Source organism: Styela clava, chromosome 1, assembly GCF_964204865.1.
Source record: "Styela clava chromosome 1, kaStyClav1.hap1.2, whole genome shotgun sequence".
In the NCBI taxonomy this organism is placed as follows: Eukaryota; Metazoa; Chordata; class Ascidiacea; order Stolidobranchia; family Styelidae; genus Styela; species Styela clava.
The window spans coordinates 6,370,013-6,384,120 of NC_135250.1; the positions used below are offsets into that span (position 1 = coordinate 6,370,013).

The window sequence follows — 14,108 nt, forward strand, 5'->3', positions numbered from 1 at the left end:
TGCATTTATTCGACATCAACTTGATTCAGGTGGGCTGGCATAACTGTGTATTTATTTGCCACCTGTACAACGTGATGCATTTATTCGACATCAACTTGGTGCAGGTGGGCTGTCATACACTATGTATTTGCCACCTGTACAACGTGATGCATTTATTCGACATCAACTTGATTCAGGTGGGCTGGCATAACTGTGTATTTATTTGCCACCTGTACAACGTGATGCATTTATTCGACATCAACTTGATTCAGGTGGGCTGGCATAACTGTGTATTTATTTGCCACCTGTACAACGTGATGCATTTATTCGACATCAACTTGATTCAGGTGGGCTGTCATACACTATGTATTTATTTGCCACCTGTACAACGTGATGCATTTATTCGACATCAACTTGATGCAGGTGGGCTGGCATAACTGTGTATTTATTTGCCACCTGTACAACGTGATGCATTTATTCGACATCAACTTGGTGCAGGTGGGCTGTCATACACTATGTATTTATTTGCCACCTGTACAACGTGATGCATTTATTCGACATCAACTTGATTCAGGTGGGCTGTCATACACTATGTATTTATTTGCCACCTGTACAACGTGATGCATTTATTCGACATCAACTTGATTCAGGTGGGCTGTCATACACTATGTATTTATTTGCCACCTGTACAACGTGATGCATTTATTCGACATCAACTTGATTCAGGTGGGCTGTCATACACTATGTATTTATTTGCCACCTGTACAACGTGATGCATTTATTCGACATCAACTTGATTCAGGTGGGCTGTCATACACTATGTATTTATTTGCCACCTGTACAACGTGATGCATTTATTCGACATCAACTTGATGCAGGTGGGCTGGCATAACTATGTATTTATTTGCCACCTGTACAACGTGATGCATTTATTCGACATCAACTTGATGCAGGTGGGCTGTCATACATTATGTATTTATTTGCCACCTGTACAACGTGATGCATTTATTCGACATCAACTTGATTCAGGTGGGCTGGCATAACTATGTATTTATTTGCCACCTGTACAACGTGATGCATTTATTCGACATCAACTTGATTCAGGTGGGCTGTCATACACTATGTATTTATTTGCCACCTGTACAACGTGATGCATTTATTCGACATCAACTTGATTCAGGTGGGCTGTCATACACTATGTATTTATTTGCCACCTGTACAACGTGATGCATTTATTCGACATCAACTTGATTCAGGTGGGCTGTCATACACTATGTATTTATTTGCCACCTGTACAACGTGATGCATTTATTCGACATCAACTTGATGCAGGTGGGCTGGCATAACTGTGTATTTATTTGCCACCTGTACAACGTGATGCATTTATTCGACATCAACTTGATGCAGGTGGGCTGTCATACATTATGTATTTATTTGCCACCTGTACAACGTGATGCATTTATTCGACATCAACTTGATTCAGGTGGGCTGGCATAACTATGTATTTATTTGCCACCTGTACAACGTGATGCATTTATTCGACATCAACTTGATGCAGGTGGGCTGTCATGCACTATGTGAGTGCCACCTACGTAATGTTGAAGTAGTCGAATCACCAACGAGTTACGTTGCTTTTGTAGTCTATATTAGACAATTTATTGATAGAATGCTCAATCTAAGAGCATTCAGAATGTAATTCCACGTTTTAGTGGAAATAAGTATTGATGTTATATATTCCACCAATGCTATCTACGCCTTTTACATTGCCCGTTTTTGTAATTTCTTTAAAAAATATATTTTTCTACCAATTTATTTTTATCAATAAAAGTTGTTGCCATTCATTAATCATTATTGTACCTTTTTACTTTGCCCTTTTTTGTCATTTCAACAAAATATATTTTTGTATCAATTTATTTTTATCATTAAAATGTGCTGTTATTTATTAAGGTACCTTTTTTATTTTCAATGAACTATAAATATATTTACATTTTTGGGATTCTTTCTGGAGTCGTGACAGGTTTGAGTGTGGGTTATAGAAGTTGAGCAATACATGGTTCAGTTGGGTAAAAATCTTTAGACGAGAGAGTCGGGAACAATTAACTATAGCTAGCGCACTCTATGGGTCGACTTGTTGGACACGTAGTGGACATAACGATCGTTTCAATATTATGTTGTTGTTCTTGTTCTTTGACACGTTTTTAAAAAGTCGCTTTTTTCTTCGAATACTGGACCAATTGCTTTGAACTTTTCAGTGGTTAAAGATAAAAATTTTCTCCAGAAGGCTATTACTTTTTTTTCGCTATGACGTCATCAAAATTATGTGACTCTACGTGTCCATATATTTTAGCATAGCTCTCTTGTAATTAAATAACGTGTGACAGTTTTAGTTGAATTTTAAAATAAAAATGTAATAACAGCACGCGCACCGATTTTTAAAGTATTGTTAAAGTAATTTTTGGAAAATCAATATATATTTTAGACAGATTTAGAGCGTTTATATAGTCTCAAAATTTTTCATGTTTTTATTCTAAATTTTCCGGAAGAGCTCGTTATGCCGTCGTCTCATCATTAAATGAATAAATCTACAGGTCGATCGGAATTTAAAACGTTTGCGATTCAATCAGACAGTCAAGAATAAAACGACGTTCGAAGTGTATTTAAAAAGGGATCATTTGTACGACGTTCGAAGTGTATTTAAAAAGGGATCATTTGTACAAAGCCCTATCCAACGCCCACGATTAGTAATTATGCAGAAAGAGTTAGGAATGCAGATTGCGCTGAAAATTCAAATTTTTAAATCATTCCTAATCCCAGTTGGATAATTACTAATTAATTGATTGAAAACATGGACGGGGGTGTTCTTCTCAATCTCACATTTTTGCATTAGTGACGGGGGCGTTTTACAAAAGAACCCCAAAAAGTGAAAAATAGGTAACAGGGTTATGCACAATTGCGTGGACACGGAGGGAAAAACAAAATATTTTATCATCATTTCTCCGAAAATCATAAGCGGTAACTTACCAGTATTTGTATACCGTGACAGTACATTGATCGTCATAGCTTTTCCAAGTCCTAGCTAGAACGATGATACTGAATATATATATATTCCAGTGCGCGAAATAATTTAGTTTTTGCGTTTATATATAAACCAATATAATATTACTGTTATTTGATTCAATAAAAAAGCCTAGCTGATGTATTATTGACCCGCGTTAAATGACATTGAAACAAAACTTGCACTAGTTTCAAATTTTAGAATCACAAAATTATGGTTATATCAACACAACAACAATAACAGAACGGAAAAGAAAATAGAAAGAAGAGTACCAACAAACGCCAATTCGAGAAACATATCCATAGGTGGATTTCGTGTCCAATAATGAATTACGTGCTACGACTTGTAGGCTTACTGGGTATTACAAATCGAATCAAACAGTAAATTATTCGAATCGGTTCAGACAGGGGTGGATTGAGCCCTTTTGGTGCCCTAAGCACTGAAGACTTTGGTGCCCCCCGATGTGTAATTCAAATATAAAAACAATAAACCACATAAGTGTATTATCCATTAAAAATAATCACAACCAATAGTAAATAAAATAACTTTTACGAACATTTTTAGGTTTTCTTAACTGTTATATATAGCCGATATGATATATCGGTAAACACGCAATATCTGGCCGATATATCGATTGAGCTCTAATCCTAAGGGAGTGTGACAATAAAGATTCATGCCTCCAATCTCAACGTGAATCGAAATACCAAAACATACAAGTCACAACTGTAGATTGCAATTTTACCGGTACCTAGTAGTCTACCTAAGGGTGGTTCAAGAATGCTGGGTGGAAGGACCACAACACAAATATATACGCTAAAATTGTTTGGTGAGTCGCGCGGAATGTATCAGCATGAGAGGGTTTGGACCACCCTGGTCTACCTTATCAAAAAACTCCCGACTTCGCTGACCACTAGATCGTTGAAATGCGATCGTGGAATCACCACATAGTGTAAACAGTTCATCGGTCCAATTGTTGAAGAGGAAACAAAATGCAGCAACAAGGAGAATACTAGAAGGAAAAAACAACAACAATTTAAGAAAACGACTCATATGCCCATTTCGAAGTTTCAGTGTTTATTTTTAATAATGAAGGTTAATATGGTACTTGAAGACGAAAAATAAGCGAACATTTTGAAGTTTGAGTCGTCTGGTGAACTCGTAATATTTTAATAAACGGTGGTAAACTATATAAAATTCTGCTCTAAAATTTCTGTGGTGCCCCTCTCTGCTTGGTGCCCCAAGCACGTGCTTATATTGTTTAATGGTTAATCCGGCGCTGGGTTCAGAGCAAAATTTCGTGATTTTCTTTATTGAAGCCATATTTTTTCAACGCAATTCTGACATATGGACTCTTTTCTGTAGTGAGTTATTGACGAAAACGCATTTTTTATTGTATTTGAACGCTCATCAATCTGCCTGAAACTTGTATTCTATGTTCCCAATAAATTATGTGCTCAGGGGATTCAATACGAGGACCCAATGAGAAAGTTACATACAGTTATATATCTCCCAAGTATTCGAGATTCGAAAAAAAACACTTGGTCTCAAACCAATATTTTTACATACTTACCTTAAAATAGTTCCAAGCAAATTTTAAACATTACTATACAAACCAACCCGGTTGATTTTTTCAGTTAAATAATTGTTTAAGCATCAAGCTATTTGTTCTCTGGCACTTTTATATGTTATATGAATTGCACAGTATTTTAGATTTATAAATGATTCAATATCAAACCATGGGAATAGCGTAATGTCCGCAAACCACCTGCTTTGCCACATATTATATAACTGACAATTGTAAAAAAGATTTAAATCTTTCAGTTGTGTCAATTTGGCCTCGATGTGTTTTTTTAATTAAAGTACGGCAAGCATCGGTGATTCCATCTATCTGTGGCTTAGGTTATATGTCGTAAATCAAGATAGTTCAACCTAACGCAACGTTGCGTTATAACGCAATCTAATTCAAGATGGTGTAGTAAGTAGTTGATCGGCCGCCGGTCCTCCCGAAGTATGTGCGCCAAGATGGAGCACAACCTGAACATAGTATGTGTGATTGGGGGGCCATCTTGTTTCACATACTTCCGGAACACCCCCCGCCAACTCTCTTTTTGGTTTGCTGACAGTCAAATGGTTGAGTGTTTCATTACTTCAAAGTAAGTTAAATTCAATTTGGAATGAAACAGAAAGAAAGCAATGGTTAACGGAAAATTTGCATTGAATTAAAAAAAAAAATTTCGAATTCAATGCATGCAAAGCAAAACTCTTTAACGTTATAAATAAATCTTAATTATGGTAAACTTTCTACAGAACACGAAGGCGCATTGAGGCTTGTTAACGGACGGAACAATAAAAAAGGCAGAGTGGAAATCATCCATGCGGGAAAATGGGGAACAATATGCGACGTAGAATTCGAGATTGACGATGTGAATGCCGTTTGTTATACTTTGGGGTTTAGCGGAGCAAAGTTCGTTCTAGGGCGAGCACATTTTGTATCAGGATCTGGGCCTATATAGATTGCCTTCGATCATACCTGCAGCAAAACAAACACGGATTTAAATCTTTGCCATGGACCTTTTGGTAAAAATGAAGATTATAATGCAGATTATTGCAGCCATGAGAACGACGTTGCAGTAGCGTGCAATTAATGAGTTTGTACATCGATTTTATTGTCTTAATTCCCGATTGCATCAAATCCAAAATAAAAAGGTTTCATTTTGCAATATATATAAAATAAGGGTACTCCCGAAGTATGCGAACCAAGATGACGGACACCGGAACGTAGTATGTGTACCAGGTTAAGCCATAGTTTCAGATACAAATACTACGGGAGTCACCTGGCTAGTGCTCGAAACGTAATATAACTTATACAAGGAATATGGGCATAAAATTATGGTCTAACCCTAACCTGGTAGCTGGTACACACACTATGTTCCGGTGTCCGCCGTCTTGGTTCACATACTTCGGGAGTACCGAAACGAGTATAACACAGATTCTCCAGCAACCATATCGTATGGTATAGATTTTCGTATTGTACAGCAACAGTGTAATTCAATGCATTTTCTTAAAGAAATTAGCAATCTTTGATAATTAGAAATTTGAGTTATACAATTTTTTTGTTTTATTCATCATCTTCCATTGCGAGACAACACGACTATGGATGACATAACTGCGAATTTGTCTTACCTATAGTTGACTAATGGACCTTACTTATTGACTTGTGCACACAGAAAATATTGAATCATATTGTGTATATTAAGTAATAAACTTGTCTTTTGTGTACGTACAACTTTTGATCAGATTCTGAACTTAATATTTAAGAAATAGTCCGTAGTATTAATAATTTTCAAGAAATTGAGTTTGAAGGAATTTGAAACTGACATGTTTCAAGAATTAAGGGGATTGAAATTACTATTTTCAGTAAAAATGCAGAACCATACAGAGCCCATTTAATAACATAAAAATTCAATGCGTATTACAATCTTTCTGCTTATCCCATTATTTTATAGCATTCAAATACATAATAAAAAAATTTCTAAAATATCCACCCATTCGGACACGAACAATCCCTTGTATCTGTGTGTATACTTACAAAATAGGGCGCTCACGTAGTATTCGTATAAAGGTGACGCACAACCTGCCAACCCTGACCTGGTACGCATACTATGTTCAGGTTGGGCGCCATCTTGGTACGAATACTACGGGAGCATATAGCGGCGCAAAATAAGTAGGCCTACTACAGATATAAATTACAAAGATAGTGGACCCCATACACATTTTTAACACCACATACGTGATGCAATTTTATATTCACAAGTATTTTAACGCTATTACAAATAGATCAGAAATAAATCAAAATGCGCTATAATACAATACCCTAACCATTGATTTTAAAGGTCTTTTAAGGAAGGTCTTTCAACTGTGTTTTGTACTTTGGCACTCAGCCAGTCAAAATAATACACGAAAATTGCCAATTAGCATGTTCCCGATACAGTTGTTGCTGTTTAGCGTACCGGCAGCCTACTTACTGGTGCGGATGCGTGGTTTTGATTGTTTCGTTGTTTTATTTGCTACAATTTGTTACGTGTAAGCCCCGTAAATCAAAGCTGTGCTTCACGTTAACGTAAATTCCTTTCTAATTTTCGAACTGAAACCAATATTTAGACAGACAGCGCGCGAACTCCCGATGACAATATGGTCAATGAAGACAGCCGGGATGATTTTAAATGTAAGCCCCTAATTTAAAATCGGTGAATTTAAAATTAAAAAATTACAGCTATGGTCTTTGGAGGCGTCCCGCTTTGAGGTCACAAAAATATGGTATCCCTATGTTAAAATATACATATTCCCTAATTATAACATAGATTGCGTAGAGGAAATGTCACTGCTTATCTAACTAATTAGTGTAACACATCAATGATTGCGCTTGTCATTTGTATCGCATAATAGAACTTCATGATAGATTCTCAAGGTGTTAAGGAATTTTACTTCCAACATCGTATTGGATGAACGCATTCACACCGTATGATCTGATTAATGTTACAATTTTATTAAGCTTCTGTTACACAGATTTTCTAACAAATACAGATGGTATTCATTCGACTTCAAATAGGAAATTACCACAAATTATTTTAAAATTTATTCTATGAATATGCCTAGTTTAACATTTTCGAATATATGATCCGTTACGAAGATCACTGATTATAGTAGTAATAATAAAGAAATAATTAATATTGGTATAGCAAATAAAAAGCAAAATTCCTCCCGAGAATAACAAAATTTTTCCCCGTGGTAGAATTCTCTCCCAGGTTGGAAAACGTTGGACTACTTGGCTAAAATTAGCTACCAGTACTTTATATCAGGGGTGTGCAACCTGCGGCCCACGAGGAAAAACTGTGCGGCCCGCGGAGGAGTGCCAATTTTGAATGGTGTGCTCGCGAAACGAGTTTTTAGTTTTCTTAATCTGGTACCTGCGAGTAATTCCAATCCGTTTGCGTCGCAAAGCCTATACCCGTACCTGATTGGCACTGTTGTATATATAAGCAAAACGCTAGCCAAATCCTGCTGCAAAATACAAGATTTTATAAAAACGTGTTTCTCAATGAATTCGTTAAAAGTGGGTGTGACAAATTAAATTCAATTCTTCAGAAATTTCAAACCTGTACGCGATTAATTCTTTCTCTGGATCTTCAACCACAAACTTACGGACACAATTAGGATGCAACAAGGCAAAGAGCACAAGTGTCGTAAACAAATATTTTCTAAAACAGAAATATTTGTAGGCTGAAAATGACCATGGGTGCAAATGCCCGTGGATTTAAATGTTCGTAGGTACAAATTGCAGGGGTGCAGATGCCCGTAAATGTATATGTAGATGCAAATTACATGGGTGCAAATATAAAAGGGCAAAAATGTCCGGGGTGCGATCTACATATACTAAAATCCGTGGGTTCATGTCCCCCTGTGTACAAATGGGCTGTTATCACGCGCTGTCCTCGTGTTCAGTGAATGATAATTCGTACCTCGCTAACCTAGAAAATTCCCTCAACTTATACCGAAATATCCACTCGAATATTATAGGGTTGACGTGTTCCATTATGATCATGTGATGGTTTGTGGTTAGGAGGGTAAAACGCTGACTTTATAACCAGTTAGATAAAACAATTGGAGAGCAATTTTACCCCAAAGTTTACGGTTTTCTATCAACAGAAAATGTATAGCATTTGTCATAATTTTTATGCCTTTCAAAGTTAAAGCGATTCAGTAAAAAATTTCTGTTTACCCTTTATAACGATAGTCCGCAATTTTTGAGAGCTCTATATTCGTACAACGTTGATAGCGAAGCGCTCATTTTGGACAACGCCCTTGCAAGGAGTTTGTCCTCGTCAATTTTTTGATTGAAAAAGGTTCTTGATGGCAGAAGAGCAGGTAAATGCATATAACACTGCTATAAAATTATGTATGTCCTGAATGGTGGCTTCTTTTATGTTGCTTTCTCAAAAATGTCGATTTAGCATAGTTTAGAACTTAAGACCAATCTTCTTATTTTTGTCAAATATAGTATAGTTTCAGAACTGCTTGATCTGGTAGCAGTAAATTCAATTAAAAATTCAAGTTTGATCAAAACAAATTCTTCATGTAAAACATAAATAAATAACACTCAGTGACTGAATTTGTTCCAGATCTAGCCCGGCTGCAACAAACGTTTTGCTAATCATTCAAATGCAGGGTGACGAACTACATTAGGTCTATGTCAGCCATATTCGAAAGTAATTCTTTAAAATTTTTCCTCAGTACTCCCACTGATATACTATCAAACTTTATAATACGTTCAAGTAAACGTTATTCTGTTATTAATGATTGTAGCCTATCGACTTTATTTTTTAAACAGGCTAACGTGTTTGCGACCATTACGGAAAATCGTGCTGGTATTGTTATCACATTCACAAACTCCGTCCAACGTGACTTGAGACGGGAATGCAATGTTGACGGAAGGTTACTACCGGATCACGGGTTTCATATTGAACCTGACGATACAATTCGTTTGGAATTCAGGACACTGGAAGGCAATATGCAAACTCAATACGTATATCGGAATGTCGCCATTGCAGGTGAGTCTTCGAATGGCTTCACAGAGCTAGGCCTGACATGGGTAAACCCCGGTCCGCGGGTCAAATCAGGCCAGCCGGATGCAATCTGGTCCGCCGGATGCTGCCATAAATTTATACTTTTAACCAATTCTGCATGCACTACCTAGTTGTCATTATTGAAATTTGTATGATGCAATAGGCTTGTTATATTATGGTCGTAGTCTGTGTAAGTTGTATTTTGGGTTTTCACAAAATTTCATGTTATGGGGACGTCACATTTTCTCGCTCACTCGATTCGACGGCGTGCTTTTCACACCTCTTTCTTTCGCCTCGTTTGGTTGCCGTGTGCGGTCACGCGCACCATTGAGTTTCAATTTAGTGCTGACAAATTTTATTAAGTTCCCCATAACGCTCTCTTAACGTTTTTTTTGTTCGTAGGTTACGCATTCATGCCATCTAATTCAGTTTATCGATTCCCAATGGTTTCTAATAATCTGTCGCTAAATCCCTTTTCTGCGCCCTTATTCGTGAAGATTGATAGCTAAATTACATCGCCCGCAAGTCTAGATGGTCAAAATATTTGACCCCTAACCCCAAAACCTTGCCCACCCCTGAGCTAGGTCATAATGACAATTGAAAATGACGTGGTATATAAAATTCATCCCAAACAAGCAATTTTAATAAAATACAATTTTTTTACAATTCTCAGTAAATTGAATAACAAATTTCATTATTACAGGTCAGCAGATATTGCGACATTCTCCATTTTTGATCCCAGTTCCCGTAAGGGGAAGATACGATTACCATTTAATGAGATTTAGTATTCTTATTAACGGCGTGGAAATCAACGACTGCCCTTTCCAGCTGCGGCCACTTGGAGGTAGGCTGCTGATCTAATTATTTCCAATTTTCATGTATTAAAAAATCCTGATTCAAACTAAAAAAAGTAAATATATATATCAGATACTCTGTGACCTCAAACTTATAACAATTAAATTCTGAACGAATTTAACATATTCCCCGTGAGTGCGGCCTCGTTACTAAGATAAATGCATGTATTATTTCAAGGCAGATTAATACTTCTTACTTGTTATGTGTATAATCATTCATTTATCCTTTATTTTCACAGAACAAAACAGAATACAGGGCGGCGATCGCAATTTCTTTACTGGAAGTAAGTGTTTATTTTGTAAAATATCACTTCTCCTAAATTTACAATAATATGTAAAAATATTTCATCTTTTCAGATTTGCATAGCACGAATGCATTAATTGGATCAACGTGCCAAAGGTAATTACGTTTTTTTTCCTGGTATGTTTGTTATGATGAAATGTCCATATTTGTGTAACAAGATTTAAAAAATGTATTCACCGTAGTAATTGTACATTCTACATTGTAGATATTATCACTCACAGAGTAATGGTGAAATGTATTTATGAAAAATTTTCTAGTCATTTCAGCTAATTGCTCCCTCTTTCTGTGGAATTTGCCAAATCCTATATTTCTCTATTTTATAGTTTGCTTTCGTCGAATCAAATGATTCCAGACGACGATGTGGATGGTTGGTCGGGAGATTCTGCTTCGAAACAACTTCCTTAGGAAGCTTTTTATATTTTGACAATTATTCGGACATCAACATTAAACATATGGATTTATATGGATTAAAAGAAATCTTTTAATCCATATAAATCCATATGTTTAATGTTGATGTCGTTGAATCAACAACGAGTTACGTTGCTTTAGTAGTCTATATTAGACTGATTATTAATACAATGCTCAATCTAGAAGCATTCAAAGTGTAATTCCACGTTTTAGTGGAAATAAATATTGTTGTTATATATCTTACCAACATTGTAACTATTTTGTTATTTCTATAACGAAATATATTTTTCTATCAATTTATTTTCATCATTAAAATGTGCTGCTATTTATTGTTGTACCTTTTTTGCTGTATTTCTAATGAACTATAAATCCTTTTTCATTTTTGGGATTCCTTCTGGAGTCGTGCCAGATTTGAGTGTGGGTTATAGAAGATGAGTAGCAATACGTGGTTCAGTTGGGTAAAAATCTTCAGTCGAGAGAGTCGGGAACAATTAACAAGGTAGCGCACTTTATAGGTCGACTTCTATTTAAAAACATGTGGCAGTTTCAGTTTGATTGTTAACTAAATAACTGTGGTAACATCGCGCGCAGTCTCGATTCTTAAAAGTATTCAAAGAAGTAATTTTTGGGAAATAATTAATGCATCCTGGTTTTGGGGGTTCCAGGTTATTTCACATCCTTTTTTTAATTTCAAAATTCTTCATGTTTTTATTTTAAATTTTCCGGGAAAGCTCGTTATGCCGTCGCCTTATTGAATTAATTGATCAGTCTCGTAATTTTATTTTTTAAGGGGAAGAATTGAAGGGAAAAATAACAAAGGACAAGAATTGAATTGATTCACACAAATGTGACCATGCGCACAGAATACATCGCTATAATGTAGTGTTGACAAATATTATCACAGCGCTCGCGTGCGGAAAGGCTAACATTATCAAAATATGAATCATCTCGTATGCAGCATTGAAATATTTCAAAAACATCGTATCTGGATTTAGAATGCCGCTGCAGGCATTTTCGACCTCTTGTAAAAAGAGAACAAAACTTGATACGGTCGCAAATTTTCGGAAGAATCCACTGTATGCGTATACACAAATAGAAATGGGCTGCGAACAACCTCAGGCAATCATTAATGTAAATGATACCTGTTGACATAAATTCAGCCGATTACAATAGAATAATCGAACCACTACAGGGATTTAAACGTTTAGTATTTTCTTGGAGCTTACTTGAATGGAATCGAAAGAATGAAAGCTAAGTTCAGCAGCAAATTAAAGTTTCTTTGCAGATAAATTCTCCCAGAAGCAAAGCCAACGGACCTCTATTCATACATATTTGATATCAGACCAATTTGACTATATAATTACAATTTTGAATTGAGATGTTATCTGTTTTCGACCGGCAGCGGTCGAGTGGAGAATCTTTTTTATATCAGATATTTTTTTTATGCAGTATATATATATAATAGATTCTCTGATTGTCCGCCGTATTCATTCAAAATTTAACAAAGTTTTTGTGTCCTTTTTTAAGAGTGTGTTGATGGGAGTATAGAATCTTACATCATCATATATATTGTGAGTTACTGCGTTCCGCGGCTGGGTTATTTGATCTGCTGAGATAATCTTTTAACGTAAACTGGAGTAATTTTTGCAACAGTGCATTGGATTTATTGAAAAACAAGCTTAAGTGGGCAATTCAGTTTCGTCACAAGTACAATTATCTGAATTTTGGTGTATATCCGGTTTCATAGAAAGATAATACGGAGAAAATTGGCAGCAGATGTACGATGCTAATAATAGTAATAAGAATAATAGAGAGAATAACAGTAATTCTCGCCGCAAACATCAAAATCCAAGATTTATTATTGCATTTTCAGTTGAAGCTTAGCTTGTTATCTGCTTCATGAGTCCGTCCAACAGCACAGATTCACATAGAACAAGAGAGCAATGCTCAAATATATGGACACGAAAGAATTGATGTAGTAATTAACGTGAAACGCGATTTTTCATGACAACAAGGAAAGAATTCTAAGAACAACATATTAAAAATAAAAAAAACGATCCATCCATAGGCACGTGTCCAATTTATACTTCATGTCGAGTATTGTAAATGTGTGGAGAAATTAGTTATCAGAAATAATCTTAGAATAATAACAACGAAGCCGTCACTGCAGTTAATCCGTCCTGCGCTAGTAACAATACCAATTATGAGATAGATAAGAATTTTGGATTTACTTACTTGACTTCAAATCAGCTATAACCTATAACGATGTATTGGCAATTATGAAATTCTGATGAATGTAACTGTTCATGATGCAACAAAGCTTATCGAGCAAAAATAGTTTGAAATTGCGTACGGAAGCGTTGCGATGATTATTAGTTTGAGTTTTTTTCTAGATTTGTTTGCGAAAGAGCGAAATAGAAGTATTTTAAAACATAAGGATATTTAGTAATTTTGAGAATCGCAGGGAGAAAGAGCTTCCATTTTTATATTTTATAGACACCGACAACGTTCAATCGCTAATGATAAGCCTGTGTTTAAAATGTTTTTGTCGAGGATGTATATATAGACTATTATCTGCACCGCCGAGCTCAAGTGCAAGTACTTTGAATCGCCTTATAAAGATATCATGATTATTAAAAGAATTTAAAACTATTTTTTTAACAACCTACTAAGCGAAAGATAACATTGCCTCATTGTCATTGAAAAATCTGTCTAAGTTTTTATAAGAGTATTAAATCGTGAAATTATCAATTGACAGAATTGTTAGGCTATTTTTATTTATTTATTTATTGCAGAAGAAAAGTACGTGACAAGTACTGAAATAGTTTAATATAGCCCGTGAAGTCATTTCATTCGTTTATTCTAGTAATTTCTAGTTGCACCTG

General features: G+C 35.6%; 1 protein-coding gene across 2 annotated transcripts; it reads left to right on the plus strand.

Annotated features, from left to right (window-relative positions):
* Nucleotides 1-8,426: 8,426 nt before the first annotated feature.
* LOC144428356 (uncharacterized) lies at nucleotides 8,427-11,592 on the plus strand. Of its 2 annotated transcripts, XM_078117475.1 has the most exons (6): nucleotides 8,427-8,959; nucleotides 9,423-9,642; nucleotides 10,361-10,501; nucleotides 10,751-10,795; nucleotides 10,869-10,911; nucleotides 11,139-11,589. In XM_078117475.1, the coding sequence occupies exons 1-6, from the start codon at nucleotides 8,945-8,947 to the stop codon at nucleotides 11,218-11,220; spliced, it is 546 nt and encodes a 181-aa protein (XP_077973601.1). In that variant the 5' UTR covers nucleotides 8,427-8,944; the 3' UTR covers nucleotides 11,221-11,589. The 2 variants fall into 2 exon arrangements, with proteins under 2 accessions (XP_077973601.1, XP_077973600.1); XM_078117474.1 differs by lacking the exon at nucleotides 8,427-8,959 and having other exon boundaries at nucleotides 8,977-9,642; nucleotides 11,139-11,592.
* Nucleotides 11,593-14,108: the final 2,516 nt, after the last annotated feature.

Excerpts from the sequence above, each read along its gene's own strand:
- LOC144428356 (XM_078117474.1), top strand. The coding sequence starts at position 9,282 with ATGTCAGCCATATTCGAAAGTAATTCTTTAAAATTTTTCCTCAGTACT. Across the intron at positions 10,502-10,750 it reads CCAGCTGCGGCCACTTGGAG|AACAAAACAGAATACAGGGC; the intron begins GTAGGCTGCTGA and ends TTATTTTCACAG. Across the intron at positions 10,912-11,138 it reads ATTGGATCAACGTGCCAAAG|TTTGCTTTCGTCGAATCAAA; the intron begins GTAATTACGTTT and ends TCTATTTTATAG.